The sequence below is a fragment of the Monodelphis domestica genome, chromosome 6 (assembly GCF_027887165.1).
Source record: "Monodelphis domestica isolate mMonDom1 chromosome 6, mMonDom1.pri, whole genome shotgun sequence".
Taxonomy (NCBI): Eukaryota; Metazoa; Chordata; class Mammalia; order Didelphimorphia; family Didelphidae; genus Monodelphis; species Monodelphis domestica.
This window is the reverse complement of record NC_077232.1, coordinates 69,927,053-69,946,182: the sequence shown is the minus strand read 5'-3', so window position 1 is coordinate 69,946,182 and position 19,130 is coordinate 69,927,053. Positions and strand designations below refer to the sequence as shown.

The window sequence follows — 19,130 nt, the reverse complement described above, 5'->3', positions numbered from 1 at the left end:
GGAAGGTCTTCTTTGTAAGGGCACCTTTGTGGTTTCTGTAGGGTCCTCTTGGATGGCTCCCTCTGGGGAGACATCTCTTATATAGGATTCTCCCTGTAGCCCTTTCTTTCTGGGAGGGCACCTTATCTTGGGAGATGTCTCTAAGGGAATCCTCTCTGCAAGATTGTGAGACCTTTCCCAGACAGACCATAGCTGGGCTCTTGCCTTAGCTGGGCTTCTTCTGCAGACAAGGAGATTCCAGATCTCACATTCAGAATTTTCCTTGATGTAGACTGAGGGAGGGAAGACGTTTGAGAATGTGAATGCAAAAGTATAGACACAGGAGGTTCTGAGGTCCAGGGAGTGCCCTACAGTTTCCATCCTCAGCTCTACCTTGTAGGCTCAGGACTGTGAGCTAACCTTGATTCTCCCCTTCCTCTCCTTGACCAGCTTGCCTTGGGAGTGCTCTGGCTCAGTGGGTATGGTACCATCGCTCTACAGGGGGTCGTGGATATGAGCTCCTCCTTGCTCTCCCCATTGGGACAATTGTTCATCGTTCCAGAGGTAAGTGGACTCTAAAGGGACCAGGCAGGCTGGGAGGAGGACAAGAAGGGTGCTAATCCCATCTCCACTTTATACCCACCCCTTCTCCCTGCCAGGGCTTCACTGACTCCAGAACTCAATTTAAGGCTTCTGAAGTCCCTTACTTAACTCTCTCCCTTTTGGGGAATCTTCTAGGGAGTAAGGGTTGGCTTTTCTAACCATTCAAAACTTTCCCTCCCTTGAATTGTCCCATCTCTGGCAGCCCTGAGATATACCCCAGATCCATAGGCTATTCTCCTGCCCCAACCCTTCAGTATTCTAAGGTATATCCTTAGGTACTTCTCCTAACCTGGAAGTAGACAATCCCCTGTCTTCTAATTGGGGATTTTCAAAATCAAATTTATTAGAAAACTGATGAAAAGGAAAACCCAGTATAAAAACAATCATAAATCTCTTACCCTAGAGAAACTCCAGTCTGACCACTGATGGGCAAAGCTAACACGGTTTACAGTCTCCCTCCACCCACCCCATATCTCAGCCTTCTCCCCTAAAACTTCTACCCATCAATGAAGCCACTTTTTCATGTTATTGTTCTTGATGCGCTTCTGAGCCTACCTTCTTTGTGTCCTTGGTGACAAGTACTATCAGTTCCTTCCCAAAGCTAGAAAAAAAACTGGCTTCTCTTCCTTTTAGAGGAACTTCTCTTCTGTTAACAGTGTTAAGACTGTCTGAAGGTGGTCACTGGTTCTTAGCTCATTAGCAGACCAAAGATGAATTGCAGGCTCCAGCCCAATGACTATCACTTGTTTCCTGGATCCATTTTCCTCTCCCATCCACTTTCCTGGACTTGACTTGACCCTCAGGTACATGCCTTCCTCTGAACCCCCCCCCCCACACACACACCCTGACACACACCCAGACTGACCTTCCAGAAGCCTATGACAATATTTACATATTTTATATTTATTTTATATTTATATATATTTATTATAGAACATCTAATAAATTATCTATTGTATTTTATATATAATGTGTCTATCATATCTATATATAAATATGGATTTTATATTATATATGCATTTATTTGTATATATTTGTTATATATATCATAAATTTTTATATTACATTTATTTTATTTATATGAATATTTATATATTTTTTAAAATACTTTAAACACATGGTATGAGGTTATCCCAGTAAGAAAAAGGGAATTTTAACATCATACAGAGGTGGTTCAGTCCCTTTTAGATGGCTGACAGGAGGAATCACTCCTATCTCTAGGCCTTAGATATCTTGCCAGACAATAGGAGCCAAACTTCTCTAATGCCCAAAGCCTCAGTTTCTTCCCCCCAGCAATGGGGCATGTTCCCTTCCTGCCCCCACCACCCCCTCTCCCCATTCCTATTCTTCTTGACCTAATCCATTGCCTGATACTCCCTAGGTCTGTCTAAAAATGGGAAACATGGAAACATCTGGATTTCTGGTGGCCCTCCTGGCTTTTGGCCTGGTCCTTGCTATGGTCTTGGTAAGCTGCCTCCTACTAAGATGTTAACTTGAACTTACCTGCAGGAACCCTCCCTTCAATCGGTGACCCTTGTGCTTTTCTCCTCTAGTTTCTAGACCCCTTGGGCTATGATGCATTATCTGGTTTGGTCCTTCCCTGTGTGCTTGCTTGATTGGGGTAGAGAAGGGTAGAACATAGTGGAGTCCAAGATGGAGAACTGCATTCCCAGAGGGCTATGAAAGGTAGCAGACTCATGGAGAAAGGGAAAGGGGCCTTCCCGAATGGCACATTATGCATCTGTAACAAGATAGGAGATGCTAGAAGCAACAGATAGGGTGTTGGACTTGGAATCAGGATGAGCTGAGTTCAAATCTTTTCTCTAATATTAGCTGTGTGACAGTGAGCAAGTCACTTCACCTCTCTCCCTCAAACCTCAGTTCTCTCATCTGTAAAATGGGGGTAATAACACCATCTGCCTCACAAGATTTTTACAAGGTTCAAATAAAATAGTGCATATAAAGTGCTTTGTAAACCTTAAAGCTCTGTATAAATGCTGGCTATTGTTATTATTATCCATAATCCTAGACAATGATTTTGGGGACAAACACATGAGGCAACAGCTATTTATTTATCTGCAGGCTACTAGCTCCTTTCTGAAGTAGAAGGAAATAAGGGATGACACAGGCTTTAGAGGTAGGTAGGTCTTGGGTAGGAAACCAAAAAAGAAGTTAGAGTAGGGAAAAGTTCAGAATTACAGGAGACAAGGAATGGAAGAGTACCAGAGGTGGAAAGGGGGAAGCAGCAGAAGCAGTAGATGCAGAATCCCCTCTAGGCAGGGGGCTCAGCTATCATGGACCATCACTACCTAACCCGACTAAAGGAAGCACATTCCTGCATGGAGCAGGACCATGGGACATAGGCAGGTCAAGTTAGCCGATATAGACACATGCTCTAGCACCCCATCACACCACCCTGTCAGGACAAGGACCATGTTATGCTGTTAATGGCTCTCCAGTAAGCTATGACTATGTGGTCTCCTCTGACCCCCAGATTTGGCATCTCCTGGGAACTTCCCCAGAACTTCCCACGCCTCAGTCTGAAGACAGACGCCAGTCTGTGAGCCGCCAGCCATCTTTCACCTACTCAGAGTGGATGGAGGAAAAAATGGAAGATGACTTCTTGGATCTGGACCCTGTCCCTGAGACACCTGTGTTTGACTGCTCAATGGACATCAAACCGGAGGCTGACCCCACCTCCTTGACAGTCAAATCCATGGGCCTCCAAGAGAGGTGGAGGAGGGACCCTTGGGGTTCAGAGGGTCCAAGTATCTGAAGCTTTCCCATTCCCTACTTTGTCTCCTTCCTAAGGCCAAGAACAGATATCTCTGGTAGCCTGTGACCCAGAGAATGTACAGTATAGACCTTCTCACCGTAGGGTATGATGCAGTAGATATAATTCAGCAACAGAGAGGCATCAGTGGCAAAGAGTCAGAAAAGGAACAAGGAGCCCTGGGTTCTGATCCTAGATCTTTCCTTAAACCCATTCCCTTGGATGGCCCTCAGTTTCCTCATCTGTAAAATGACAGGATTGGAATGGATGACCTTCAGAATCCCTTCCTCCTTTGCATTCTTGAATTCTAGACATAGTCACTCTGTGTGCCACTCAGGCTTAAGAAGACACTAACCATCGTACCACCAACCCTTCCCAAAGGTCTCCATACTAAAGCCATTTCCTAATGAGCCTCTGAGCTACCACCTTCCCTCTGTGCCTGATGGCCAGGGCAGGTAGGCCAGGAATCAGCCCAAGCAAGGCTAGAAAGAAGAATGGAATGCAAGGGTCATCCTGTCTAGGGCTAGAGGGTTAGACCTTGATCCTCCTCTGTGGAGCCCTCCAGTCTCACATACAAGGACTCCCTCCAGTCAAACAAAGGACCCACACTAAGCCTTAGTGATTGATATTAGGGCCAGAATGTGGCTCTTCAAGAGAACAGGACCACATTTAAAAAAAAAAAAAAAAGAAGTGTTATGGGTGCAGCTAGGTGGCTCAGTGCATAGAGAGCCAGGTCTAGGGACAGGAGGTGCTGGGTTCAAATATGGATTCAGACACTTCCTAGCTGGGTGACCCTGGACAAGTCACTTAACCCCAATAGTCTAGCCCTTACTGCTCTTCTGCCTTGGAACCAATACACAGTATTGATTCTAAGATGGAAGGTAAGGGTTTAGAAAAAGTGCTATACTATTTCACTACATCCCCATGAGAAATGGGGGTCCCCACCTGCACCTGAACCATAGTCCCTCATCTTGGGACCTTCTATTCCATCTCTGAGCTCATCCCCAAGTATCCATCCTTTATTCCTTAACCTTCACCCTCCATCCTTGGCTTGGGTCTCTCTTTCCTCCCTCCTTTCTGGGCCCCACCCCTCATCATGAGGCCCCCATCTTCCAGCCCTGGATCATTGTCATCTGTCTGACATGAAGACTTTGCTTTATAGGAGAGGCTCAAATGTGTCCCTGACCCTGGACATGTGCACTCCAGGCTGCTCTGAAGAAGGTTTTGGCTACATCATGTCTCCACGTGAGGAATCAGCCCGTGAGTACCTGCTCAGTGCCTCCCGGGTCCTCCGGGCTGAGGAGCTCCACGAGAAGGCGTTAGACCCATTCCTTCTGCAGGCAGAGTTCTTCGTGAGTATTAAACGCCAAATCACTCCCATTTGTCCAAGCTGTGAACAATACATCTGTTTCACTCATTCATTCAGGGAGCTGCTTCCTAAGCAGCTATTGTGGACACATGCCAAGGCTTGTGACTCCAGTGCTCTCAAGAGGAAAACCCAAGAGTAAGAATCTGAGAGGCAATGTGGGTGGTGGGAAGGCCATTGAATTTGGAGTCAGATACCCTGGAATCAAAGCCCGCCCCTCTTGGTTGCTGCCTTGTGTGACCTTAGGCAAGTCACTTAAAAATGTGGGTCCCCATTTCCTCAGCTATAAATAAGGGACTTGGACTAATGGCCTCTGAAGGTCTATTCTTCCTTTTGATCTGGGATCCTATGAATCGGAAAACCCTACTTCAGATGATGGGCTTCTGGCTGATCCAAATTCTCACCAAAGACAGAGATAAGAAAATCAAACACCAAGTCTCAATCGGACCCTTAAGTGTAGAAAACACTAGCTCACCCTCCTGACTACTCTTTATTTCAATAGCACCACCAGAATCCTACTCACCAAGTTGGATTTTTGTGGTGGTGGTGGTGGTGTTTTTTTAAATTCTTCCCTTCCATCTTAGAATCAATACTGTATAGATTCCAAGGCAGAAGAAAAATAAGGGCTAGGACAGTGGGAGTGAAGTGACTTGCCTAGGGTCACCTAGCTAGGAAGTATCTGAGGCAAGATTTGAGCCCAGGACCACCAGACCTGGCTCTCTATCCATGGAGCCACTTAGCTGCCCCCAACACTAAGTTTTTAAAACTCTGGGTCATCCTCAATCTCTCTGGCCTGCCCTGCCTCCTTCTGTCCATGGTCAGTCATAAAGGCCAATTGATTTCATCCTTTCCATTCTCACTCCCTTCCTAGTCCAAGCCTTATCACCTCACACTTGACTGCTGCAGTAGCCTTAGCTTACTACAGTATTTCCTCCTTGGTCCACTTTAAATACCCTAGCCAGATTAATCTTCCTAAAGAACTGCCCTGCTCAAAAACTTTTAATGGCCCCCTCTTATCTACAGGAAACAGTCTAAATTCTTATGCCTGGCAGTCAAAGTCCTCCACAGTCTTTCTCTAAACTATTTGTCTAGATTAAGTACTTGGAATACCCCTAAAACAAATATGACTTGAATTTCCTGCCTGGTTCTTTGCTCATATCACCCCTCTCTCCATTCCTCTTTAACTTATATGAACCCATTTAATAGAAAGGTGGGGGTAAAAAGGGGCACTGGAATCTGATGCTTACCATGAACCAAGTGTCAATTTTCTCATCACTAAAATAGAGATAAAAAATAATCCTAGAACTCCCTCCTGGAGTTGTTCTGAGGGCCAAAGGAGCTAATGTGCCATGTAAAGACTGTTGGAAATCTTAAAACATTATGTAAATGTTAGCCATTGTTATTACCCTATCAGTGATTTGTATATAAAATATTTATATATTTATATGTAATCATTTATATTGGAAGACGAAACACGGTTTAGGAGATAGAACACTGAATTAGGAAGACATGAGTTCAAATCCTACCTCCCCCACTCTCTATATGACCCTGGTGAACTTATGTGACCTCTTTGTGCCTCGGTTTTTGCAAACGTAGAATAGAAATAATAACCCTATCTCACTGATTATTGAGATATTCAAATAAAATTATTTGTATAAAGCACTTTGCTCATCTTAAAGTATATGATCCCTTCCTTTAAGGGACTCACAGTCTCATGTCAGAATCCTGAAACAAAAGTACAATTGACAAGACAGTTTATGATGAGAGACTAAGCTGTGGAGGATGAACCAGCCTATGTGAGCAGGATGAGAGGAGGGAGGCCAACCTGAGCCTCCGACTGATAACAGGGCCAGGCAGTAGATGATTCATGGGATAAAAAACAGACACAAAGATCACTAAGAATTAAAATGCATTCTGAGGGACTTATGAGAAAGAACACTATGCACACCCAGAGAAAGAACTGTGGGAGCAGAAACACAGAAGAAAAGCAACTGCTTGATTACAAGGGTCAAGGGGATATACCTGGGGATGTAGACTCTAAATGATCACCCTAATGCAAATATCAGTAATATGGAAATGTGTTTTGATCAATGTCACATGTAAAACCCATTAGAATTGAGCATTGGTTATGGGAAGGGGGAAGGGGAAGGGGAAGGAAGGGAGGGAGGGAAAAAACATGAATCATGTAACCATGGAAAAGTTTTCTTAGTTTATCTTAATTTAATTAATTTTCTTAATTTACTTCTTAATTATTTATTTCTTAATTTAAATATTTTAAATTTAATGATTAATTTAAATTTAAATGTAATTTAAATATTATTTTCTTAATTTAAGTTTTTTTAATTTATCTTAAATTTATTAATTTATTTCTTAATTTATAATTACAGTAGGAACTATTCAATGTATTGTCGTGTACAAACTTTTCATGGGCCTTTCTTCTGGCAGGAAATACCCATGAACTTTGTGGACCCTAAAGAGTATGACATTCCTGGTCTGGTGCGGAAGAATCGCTACAAAACCATTCTTCCAAGTGAGTACCCATACCTGCAAACCTCGCTTCCTACCTTCATTGCCCACTACACTTCTCTCTAAACCCAGAATGGCCTGGGAGCTCCCAATGACAGCAAGGTGGTATACTCAATTAATAGAAAAACATTTATTAAGCACATTCTATAGGCCAGACACTATGCTGAGCTCTTGGGATACAAAACGAAGTCAAAGACAGCCCTGGTCCTCAAAGAGTTCACAATCAATCTAACAGGGGAGACAACATGCAAACAAATATGCAAAGCAAACTATAAACTGGATAAATAGGGAAAAAATAACAGAGGGAAAGCTCTGGCATTAAGAGGAGTTAGGGAAGGCTTCTCATAAAAAATGGAGTTTTAATTGGGGCTGAAAGCCAGAAAGGTCAGTAGTTGGAGTAGAAAAGGGAGAGCAGTCTCCCATAGGGGGTAGCCAAAGAAAATATCTAGAGCCAAGAGATTAAGCATCTTGTTCACAGAATAGTGAGGAAGCCAGTGTCACTGGAGTAAGGGATATGAAGATTGAAAATGTTGGAGGGAATTAGATTGTGAAGAGATTTGAAGGCTAGAAAGAAAGAACATTTTGCATTTGCTCCTGTAGAAGACAGGGAGCCACTGGAGTTGGGGTGGGGAAGAGTGGACAGCCATGATCAGACCTGCATTTTAGGTAAATCTTTATTAATGGCTGAGTGGAGTGGGGGGAAACTTGAAGCAAGCAGCCCCACCAGAAAGCTATTGCAATAGTCCAGATGTGAGGTGAAGAAGACCTGTACTAGAATGGTGGCAATGTCAGAGAGAAAAGTCCATATTCATGAGATGCTGCAATGGTAAAATTAACAAGCTTTGGTACCAGATTGGTAATGGGAGGCAAGAGATAGTAAGGAATCCAGAATGACTCCTAGGTTGGGAGCATGAAGGGTGAGGAAATGGTGTTGCCTTTTACAGTAATAGGGAAGAAAGGAGGTGGCATAGGTTTAGGGGAAAAGATAATGAGTTCTGTTTTGGACATTTCAAATTTAGACATCCAGTTTGAGATGTCAGAAAGGAAGTTGGACTTCTGAGTTTGGAGGTCAGCAGAGAGATGAGAGTAGAAAAGGGAGATTTGATGATCCCTCTATTACAAATATTAATAATATGGAAATAGGTTTTGAACAATGATACATATAAAACCCAGTAGAATTGCTTGACAGCTCCTATAGTGGGGTAGGAAAGAACATGAATCATGGAACCATGGGAAAATATTCTTAATTAATTTTTAAAAGAAGAAAATGTAGATTTGAGAATCATCAGCATAAAGATGATAATTAAATCCATGGAGGAGCCTATGAGCTCACCAAGTACAGAAGAGAAGATGACCCAGGACAGAACCCTGAGGGATACCTGTGGTTTGAAAGTGTGATTTAGAGAAGATCCAACAAAGGAGACAGAAGAGAGGTAGGTGGTCAGATGGGTAAGAAGAGAACCTAGAAAAAAAAAAGAATGTTAAAGAACAGTGACTAACCAACAGTGTCAAAGGCTGCAGAGAGATCAAGAAGAATGAAGATTGAGAAAAGGCCATCAGCAATTTTTGTAATTTTGGAGAGAGCAGTTTTGGTGGAATGATAAGGTCAGAAGCTAGATTGTAAAGGTTTGAGATGTGGACGCACAGAGTGCTGGACTTAGAGTTAGGAAGACCTGAGTTTAAATCCTTTTTCAGATACTATCTATATATCCCTAGGCAAATTAGTTAACCTCCCTGAGCTGGATTTCTTCATCTATAAAATGAAGGTGTTGGTCTCAGTGGATCTCTTCCAGCATTTAATCTGTAGTCATACAAAAGAAAGATTATCCTAATTAGTTTTGCCACCCTAAGGGCTGGTGAAGGAACCAGAGTAGGAGATCTTGAGTTTATGGCCCTTCTAACTAGACAGGCAGCATGATACACTGACTTTGGAGTCAGAAGACATGGGTTCAAATTTGACAACTTCCTACCTCTGTGGTCTTGGATAAATCCTTTAGCTTCCCTGGACCTTGATATCTTTATCAGTAGAATAAGGTTGGACCAGATGATCTATAAAGTCCTAATTCACTCTAGATTTCTAATTCTGTGCTGTGCCCAGGCCCGACCTATGCCAGAGACCCTCTCTGAGGCCATCATCTGGCAGAGACCAAAGACAGTGATAGCTGTTGAAAAGTCACATTTGAGTTTTAAGACCTCAGTAATAGCCTCAAGGAAACCATCCTGAAGAGGCAATTGGCATGATCCCCAGAATGGAAAATAGCCATTCCCCCCCCCCCCTTACCTCCAAGGAAAGAACCAAAACTAAATAAAATAAAATCTCAGAATTGCACAGTTGCAAATGGCCTTAGAAGTTAGTCTGGCCTGTAACATTGCAACAGTCACTGTGACAATGTCCCCAATAAGTTAAAAAGAAGGGTTTTCTAATCCCCATATTCTCCTTGTGTCTTGATGCTTGGAAATCTCTAGTGACAGGGAAGCCACCATGTCTGAGGCAGCCCATCCCATTTCTGACAGCTGTAATTGTTAGGAATTGTTTAGTGCCTGACATAGAATCAAAATAAATGTCTCAGTAACTGCCACCAATTTGTCCTTGTTCTGCCTTCGAGGTCAAGTAAAACAAGTTGGACTAGTCATCAGCATGACAATCTTCCAAATCCCTGACGTCAGCTACTATATTGCTGTCATATCCCTCCCAAGTCTTCTCTTCTCCAGGGTCAACTTGGTCAGTTACTTCTGCAAATTCTTGTTTGGCAAATTTCTCCTGCCATCACTATCCTGACCCTCTGGCCAAATGCCTGCCTATGTGATGCTCAGAACCAAACTCAGTACTCATATGTAGTCTAAGAAAATCAGGGAACAGTATTCTGAATTCCATTCATGACATAGTACCAGAGAGTTGGCCCCAGGGTTAGGAGGACCTAGATTCAAGGTTCTCCTTGAAGCATACTAGTTTTGTGATGCCAAGTAACTTAAACATTCAGTACCTCCTGGCTACCAAGTCTACAAGTTTCTGGGTAGTTGCAGACTTGTATTGGTAGGGGGAGCCATCTTACCAACAAAATCACAAGTCTAGACCTAAAACAAAAAATTTAAAAATCACATAAACCTATTTGGAGTGCCTCATCATATTGTTGACTCAGAATGAGCTTGAAGTCCCCTAAAAACTTCAGGACTTTTTCACACAAACTATAGTCAAGCTCATCTTCTACTTGTGTGGTTGATTATTTCAGAACCTAAATGTGCAGGTTTTATTGTTCAGTTGTTACAGTCATGTCTGTCTCTTCATGACCCCATTTGGTATTTGGACTTTACGTTTATTTCTATGGGATATGGTATGTAGTAGCATGGGACCTGAATCAGATGATCTTGGTTCAGATTCTCATTCTTCTTCATATCTGTAAGCTTAGACAAATCACTTAATTTCTCTGGACTTCGATTTCTTCATCTGATGGAATTGGACTAAATGATCCCTAATGCCCTTTCTACCTCCAAAACATACAGATGATGCTGTGAAATTGTACACTATTAGATCTGGCCTATCTATCTCATCTCCTTCCAGCCTATCTTTTGGGGTTCCAGTTTAATCCTTTAAAAAAAATTTTATTGTCATGCAAAATACACTTCCATATCAGTCATTGTTACAAGAACAAAGTCATATATAAACCAAAACCCCAAAATAAAACCAAAAATACACTGATGTGAAAATAGACTCCAATAGTTCTTTCTCTAGAGGTAGAGAGCATTCCTTGTACTGTCCCAGATCATAGCACTGCTGAGAGAAGGTAAGTTTTCACAGAGAATTGTCATCCAATATTGTTGTTATTGTGTACAATGTTCTCCCAGTTCTGCTTATTTCTCTCTATATCAGTTCCCACAGATCTTTCCAGCTTTTTTCTGAAATCATCTTGCTTATCATTTCTTATAGCACAATAGTATTGTATAACCAACATGTACTAGAATTTGTTCAGCCATTTCCCAGTTGATGGATATCCTCTCAATTTCTAATTCTTTGCAACCACAAAAAGAGTAGTTATAAATATTTTTGTACAAGTAGATCCTTCACACACACACACACACACACACACACACACACACACACACACACACACACTTTTTTCTTATCTCTTTGGGATATAGACCCAGTAGTGGTATTACTATATAAAAGGGTATGCATAGGGCATAAAATAGAAAAATGTATAAAAATAGTCCTTTGGGAATAGTTCCAAATTGCCTTCCAGAATGGTTCAATCAGTTTACAACTCTACCAACAATGCATCAGTGCCCCAATTTTGCTACATCCTCTCCAACATTTACCACTTTCCTTTACTGCCATATTGGCCAATCTTATAGGTGTGAGGTAGTACCTCAGAGTTTTTTTAATTGACATTTCTCTAGTCAAGACTGATTTAGAACATTTTTTCATATGATTATTGATGGCTTTGATTTCTTCATCTGAAAATTGCTTATTCATATCCTTTGACCATTTGTCAATTGGGGAATGACCTGCATTCTTATAAATTTGACTTAGTTCTTCATAAATATGAGAAATTTGAGACCTTTATCAAAGACATTTGTTATAAAAAAATTTTTCCCAGTTTGTTGTTTCCCTTCTAATTTTGTTTAGTTTTGTTTATACAAAAGCTTTTTAATTTAATATAATCAAATTATTCATTTTACATTTTATAATACTCTATCTCTTGTTTGGTCATAAATTCTTTCCTTCTCCAAAGATCTATCAAGTAAACTATTCTGTTTCCCTAATTTAATTATAATGTCACTCTTTATATCTAAATCATATATGCATTTTGACCTTATCTTGGTCATCTAACCTTTTAGTTAGCATTCCAAGCTTTTTGTGTTATTCATAGATTTGATAAGCATGCATCTTTACTTCATGTCAGTGAATAAAAATGTTGAACAAAACAGGGTCAAAGAAATGTGCCTTATGTACTTCCATAGAGACATTCTTAGAGTTTACAATTGCCCTATCAAGCTCTATTCTTCTGATTTGATTTTTAGTCACTTCTGAATTCACCAAAATATAATCTAAACCAATCAGTCCATGAAAAAGCACTTATTAAGCACCTACTATTTACCAAACACTATGCCAGGTACTGGGAATACAAAGACAAAAAGTAAAACAATCTCTTTCCTCTGGGAATTTATATGCTTTTGGGGGTGTAGCAGTGGGGGAGAGAGGACAGTGAATAGAATTATTCCATCTATTCGGACCATTCCCACCCCAGCTGCCTCCAGCCTTAGGTGGGTTTTTGAATATAAACTCTATTTCTTAACTATGAAAAGTTCTGTCAAAAGACTTCTCTTGTATTTTTGTTTTGTTTTATTTTTTAACCTCTGAACCCTGAGTCATGCCTCCTCCCAAACAGTAAGTACACCCACACAGTTATTTGTTATTCAGTTGTTCAGTCATTTTACAGTCATGTCACTAGATTTGTTCACCATTTCCTGAGGCAAACAGGGTTGAAGTGCCATGGCCAAGGTCACCGAGCTTATAAGTGTCTGAGGCTAAATTTTAATTCAAGAAGGTGGCAGGAAAATAGACCTGGCCCTCTATTCTTTTCTTCACCTAGCTGCCTCAACATCCAGACAACCGGTGGTTAATTCTACTTATAAAGGCAAAGTAAATGTTTAAAGCACAGAAAGGTAAACAGATCTTTCCCCTATGCCCAGAGGGAATGGCTTCAAATTTCCATGAGGAAATTCTAAGAGGAGAAAAGAGATCTAGAATCACCAGTTTAGGGTCTGTAATCCTAGGAATTTCAGCCACAAGCATGGGTCTGACCCTTGTTATGTTTGGCACGAATAGCCTTACTCTTCCTCTCTCCAACACTGTACCTCTTCCCTGTATCTGCTAAGGACTTAGGCTCATTCTCACTAGAATACCCCTCAATGGACCACTTTAGTCTCCATACCTCTCCTATAGACTCAGTCAGCTATGTTCCTGAGCTGAAGTACTTCTATGTTGTTTGCAAATGAGCAAGGACCTTTATCCTAGAAATACCTGGAGCTTCCCCAGGTCTGCTCTCTTGAAATCATCTCACCCTTCCAGGCAAGTTAATTCATGCCCTTTAGGCTCCCTCCCCTTTTCTTTCTGGTACCTGTTGAGTCTCCTCAGTGATGGAACTAACTTGCAATAACTATCCAGGACATTTCCCAATCTTTAACCCTTAAAAATGGGCCCTAATCAGGTATTTGCCCATAAATTACCAAATACCTCTGAGATTCAGGATTCTGCTGGGATTTTTTAAACTGCCCCTCCTAGGGGTCCATGAAAATAAGGAGGTAAGGAAAAGGTCCCTGGGCAGCCTATTCTCCTGGGCAAGTTCTTTAAGTTGACTAAATTGCCAGCTGCTTTCCTGACCTTTTCCTATGCAAAGGATCCTTAAAGCCTCTCACACCCTTTATTGGATGCATCTTAATGGATATATCTAGGTAGTGGACTCCAAGTAACTTTTTTTTAATTGGAAAATTGTATTTAATTGATTAATTAAGAAAAATTTTCCATGGTTACATGATTCATGTTCTTTCCCTCCCCTTCTCCATCCCCCCCTCCCATAGCCAACCCACAATTCCACTGGGTTTTACATGTGTCGTTGATCAAGACCTATTTCCATATTATTAACATTTGCACTAGGGCGATTGCTTAGAGTCTACATTCCCAATCATATCCCCATCGAACCATGTGGTCAAGCAGTTGTTTTTCTTCTGTGTTTCTACTCCCACAGTTCTTTCTCTGGATGGTGATAGCATCTTTCTCTTAAGTCCCTCAGAATTGTCCTGGATCATTGCATTACTGCTAGTAGAGAAGTCCATTACATTCGATTGTACCATAGTGTATCAGTCTCTGTACAATGTTCTCCTGGTTCTGCTGCTTTCACTCTGCATAAATTCCTAGAGGTCATTCCAGTTCACATGAATTCCTCCAGTTTATTATTCCTTTGAGCACAATAGTATTCCATCCAAGTAACTCTTAAAATTCCTGACCTGCATTGTTAGAGAAACTTCCTCATCCATACTTTCCCTTCTTCAGTGAAATCACAGATCCAGTCTGTCCTCTACAAGAGAAAGCAGATCCATACAAATCTGAAGCACATCCATACAAATTTGCACCTTTCCAAGGTGCAAATATAATCAGAATGGACTTTTATATACAACAAGGTGATTGTGTAGGGGGAAGTACTAGCAGCTGAGGGCCCAAGGAAAGGCCTAAGAGATTGCCCTCTATCTGAGCTTTGAAGGAAGTTACGAATTTATGAGTTCTAAGAGTTAGAAGTAAGGAGGGAATGTATTCCAGACATGGGAGACAGCTAGTTCAAAGGCATGGTGATGGTAGATGGAGCATCATGTATGCAGCACCTTGAACTGACTAGTAGGGCTAGATTAAGAAATAACAAGACTGGAAGAGTATGAAGTGGCCATGTTATAAAGAGTTTTCAGTACCAACTAGAGGAGTTTCTATTTGATCCTAGAGCCACTAGAAGACTACTGAAATTTACTGAGTAGGGGAAGTGACAGTCAGACTGGTGGCTTTGTGGAATATGGATTGGAGGAGGAAGAAGATTTAGGCAGGCAGACCAAAAGTAGGCTATTGCAGTAGCCCAAGGGAGATGTGATAAATGCCTATGCCAGGATGGTGGCTGTGTGAGTAGAGCGAATGGAACACTTGTGAGAGCTATGGGAGATTGAAATGATAAGATGTGGCAAGAGATGGCATCTATGGGTGAAGTGAAAGTGAAAAGTCAGGATTGAACTAAGATTGTATCAACCTGAATGACTAGAAGTATTATAGTACCTTTGACAATAGAGAAATTCATAGAGAAGGGGGACAACAGTAAGGAAGAAGAGTGGTGTATTTGGAAGGAAAGATGAGTTCTATTTTGCACATTTTGAGTTTGAAATGTCTATGACATCCAGTTTAAAATATCCAATAGGTAGTTATTGACATGGGACTAGAGCTCAGGAGAAAGACCAGGAAATATAGATATCTGGGAATCATCTGCACAGAGATGATAATTCAACTCATGTTGAGATCCCCAAATAAGAGAGGAGAGAGATAAAAGATAAGATGGGCCAGAATGGAGCCTTTGGGCACACATTCATAGTTAGTGGACATGATATAGAGAATGATTCAGCAAAGGAGACCGGTCCAACAGGTAAGAGAAGAATCAGAGAAAGCAGAGTCATGAAAACCAAGAGAGGAGAAAGTATTCAAAAGGAGAATGTGGAGAATACTGTCAAGTGCTCCGTGGTATAATGAAGAAAGAAGATTGAGAAGAAGTAGTGCTATTTGGTGATTAAGAGATCATTGATGTCTTCCAAGAGAGCTAGAGTTGGAGAGGGGGGGTAAAAAGAGAAAGATGGGGCAGCTAGGTGGCCTGGAGAGTGGAGGTCCTGGTTCAAATCTGGCCTCAGACATTTCCTAGCTATGTGACCCTGAGCAAATCATTTAATCCCAGTTGCCTAGTCCTTACCATTCTTCTGCCTTGGAACACATATTTAGTATCAGTTCTACGACAGAAAGTAAGGGTTGTTGAGAGAGACAGAGAGAGGTGAGAGGAAGTAGAGTCATCAAGTATACATGACTTTTTTAAAGAAGGAGCTGAGAAAAAGAGGAGAGAATGGACTATATGGAGTCTAAGTGAATAGTTTTTTAAAATGGAAGAAACCGCTACTGTGGCAGTTTTGAGTAGAGAGGAGAGGTTTGGAATAGCAGTAGTAAAGAGTGAAATATCCAAATCCTATTTCTAGATGCCATATTATTTCCCATTGTTCATTTCTCATCTCTGTCTTTTTCATCTAAAACCCTTATCTTCAGTTGACACCAGTGATGAAAATATCCACTCTAATCTCAGGCCCATAAGGCCTGGGAGGCAAGCCTGTGTCCCGTGAATATTATAGTCCTTTCTTGTCTAAGACTTAATCATTCCTAAAACTTCTGAAAATGTGATTGGTTCCCTCATGAATCACCAGAAGTGGGCAATGGTCATCAGATTTAACCACATTTTTATCACATCCTTCAAACTTGTCCCAGGAAGACAGCAGATCTCCTGATAAATGAGAAGAATGTGGTGTTTCACCGGCCCTTTCAGCTGTTTGCCAATTTGTGCACCACATGTATACATGGCATTGGCTTGGCACACAGAGTCATTGCAATCTCGGCAGGTCTCCATCATATTCCCCTCAGTGCATATTGAAATCTTCACCCCAGTCTTCTGTGACTGGCTGTGGCTTAGGACTTATTCTGTCCTGGGATTCTGCTTCCAGAGCCCCTGAATGATGCATCTTAATAGCAGGATTTCCATCTTCTGTGGGATGTCAGTGACTACTTGCTTAATTTGAAAGATTCCTGTCACTGTCAACCAGTAGCTTCCCTTAGCTATTGTCTGTACAAAAGTCTTCTTTAGAAACCAACTTCCAGCCTCTTCTTAGACTTCATAGCTGATCAGACACTTGATTTCAGTATTGCCTGTTCTTTGTTTTACTATTTTCTGCCAACAGACCTTATGCTTCAGGGTTGCTCTAAGCAGGTTTTGTGAAGGCTGCACTCTCCATTTGGAGTCAGAGAACACACCTTGTGCCAGGTTCCCAGTCCCCAGAGGCAGGTTGCTGGATTTGAATCTGAAAAAAAAGTGGATCTACATTTCATAGTCAACCTCTGTTTGGAGAGGAAGGAGGCTTGGGATTTTGGGGGGAGGAAAGCGAATTGTTCAACATTCTAGCAATATGTAAACTGTCACGACTTATTTTTAAATTTTAAAATATCAACTTGTGGTTGCTATGGTTACAAGTGTTTCTAGGTGGTTTCATTTAAACAGCCCCATTTAAGGTTGGGATGAATTAATCACAAGATCTCAAAGCTGGCAGGGTTTCAGAGGTCATATACACCAACCCCAGCTGAGCAGGAATCCCTACAGCAACATCTCTGAATACTTGTCACCCAAACTTGACCAGAAGACCAACAATAATAGGCTTCCCACTACTTCCTGAAGCAAATCTATGCTACTCTGGGACATCTGTAATTGTAAGAAAGTTTTTCCATTTATTGAGCCAAAATTAATCTTTTGGGAACTTCTGTTGTTCCTAGTTCTGCCTTCTGGGGCCAAGCATAATCCTGCTTCCCCAAGACAGTACTTCAAATAATTGAAGAGATATCATGCCCTTCTCTTTTCTTGTCCTGGCCAAGTGCACCCTGTCTCTTCAGTCAATCCCTATGGGCTTAGTCTACCCTCCTGGCTTCATTCCAGTCACCCTCTGGTAAACAAACTCCAGCTTGTTAATATCCTTCCTAAAACATGGTACTCAAGACTGAAAACAGTAGTCCAGATGTGGTCAACCATGCTAGGGTACAGTCTGATGATTAATCCCTTCATTTTGGACCTTGCCTTTCAATACAGCCTAAAAGAGAGTTCACTGTTTTACATTCTGTCAAACCAAGTCAACAAGCATTTATTATGCATCTGTTGTGTGCCCTAAGGCATTATGGCAATCTCTGAATACACAAAAACAAACAAACAAACAAAAAACAAGGAAAAAAATGGAAGTTCACAGTCTGTTGGGAGATACAACATGCAAAGAACTATGTACAAACCAGATATGGAAGGATAGACTAGAAAAAATCAACAGAAGGAAAACATTAGCATAAGGGGGGTGGGGAAGAAATTAGGAAAGACCTCCTATAGAAGGTGAAAATTAAGCTGAGACATGAAGGCAGCTAGGGAAACCCAAGGACAGTATTGACTCATTGAGCTTACTAAAAACCCCAGATCTATCTCTCTGTCTATCTTTCTTTCTCTCCCTTCCTTCCTCCCTCCCTCCCTTCATTCCCTCCTTCCTTCTCTCCTTCCTTCCTTCTGTCCTTCCTTCTTTCTCTCCTTCCCTTCATTCCCTCCTTCCTTTGTTCCCTCCTTCCTTCCTTCTCTCCTTCCTTCTTTCTTTCTTCTCTCCCTCCCTCCTTCCCTTCCTTCTTTCCTTCTTCCCTTCCTTCATTTCCTCCTTCCTTCTTTCCTTCTCTCCTTCCTTCCTCCCTCCCTTCCCTCCTTTCTTTCTTCTCTCCTTCCTTTCTTCTTCCCTTTGTTCCCTCTTAACTTCCTTCCTTCTCTCCTTCCTTCCTTCTTTCTTTCTTCTTCTCTCCCTCCCTCCTTCCCTTCCTTCCCTCCTTTCTTCCTTCTCTCCTTCCTTTCTTCCTCCCTTTGTTCCCTCTTTCCTTCCTTCCTTCTTCCTTCCTTCCTCCCTCTCTCCCTTCCTTCCTTCCTTTCTTTTCTTTCCTTTCTCTTCTTTCTCCCCTACCTTTTGTCTTAGAATTGATACAAGTATCAAAACAGAAGAAAAGTAAGGCCTAGGCAATTGGAGTTAGGTGATTTTCCTTGGATCTCACAAATTTTAACCTCCTGTCGTCTCTAAGCCTAGCTTTCTATCCATTGATCCACCTACCAGCCCCCTCAGATCTTTTTCAGAGTTACCTAGCTATATATTTTCCATTTAGAATTTATGTAATTAAAAAAAAAAACCCTAAGTGTAGGACTTTTCATTTATCCATGGCAACTCAATAGCTTCTTTGCACATAGTTGTTTGCAAGGTATATCCCCATCCCCCTAATTAGACTGTGTGCACCTGGAAGGCAGGGACTTTCTTTTCCTTTTTTTTGTACCTCCAGCCTATTGGCACAGTGCTGACATAATAAATGCTTTAAAATGCTTATTGATCAATGGTCTGGATTCAGACTATTGACCCATACCATGGAGATCCATTCTGGATCCTGACTCTTGTTATCCAACACATTAGCTTTTCCTACTGCCATTATGCCATATACATATTTTACAAACAAGGTATTTCTACCTGCATCCAAGTCACTTATAAAAATAT

General features: G+C 41.4%; 1 protein-coding gene across 2 annotated transcripts in view; it reads left to right on the top strand.

Annotated features, from left to right (window-relative positions):
* The window catches only part of PTPN5 (protein tyrosine phosphatase non-receptor type 5), a 129,163-nt gene that overhangs the window by 96,179 nt on the left and 13,854 nt on the right, over positions 1-19,130 (top strand). For both annotated transcript variants that reach the window (XM_007496997.3, XM_056802221.1), the window contains 5 exons: positions 430-543; positions 1,964-2,047; positions 3,077-3,315; positions 4,518-4,707; positions 7,167-7,251. In XM_007496997.3, coding sequence (XP_007497059.1) covers positions 430-543; positions 1,964-2,047; positions 3,077-3,315; positions 4,518-4,707; positions 7,167-7,251 — 712 coding nt within the window. The remainder of the gene's footprint in view (positions 1-429; positions 544-1,963; positions 2,048-3,076; positions 3,316-4,517; positions 4,708-7,166; positions 7,252-19,130) is intronic.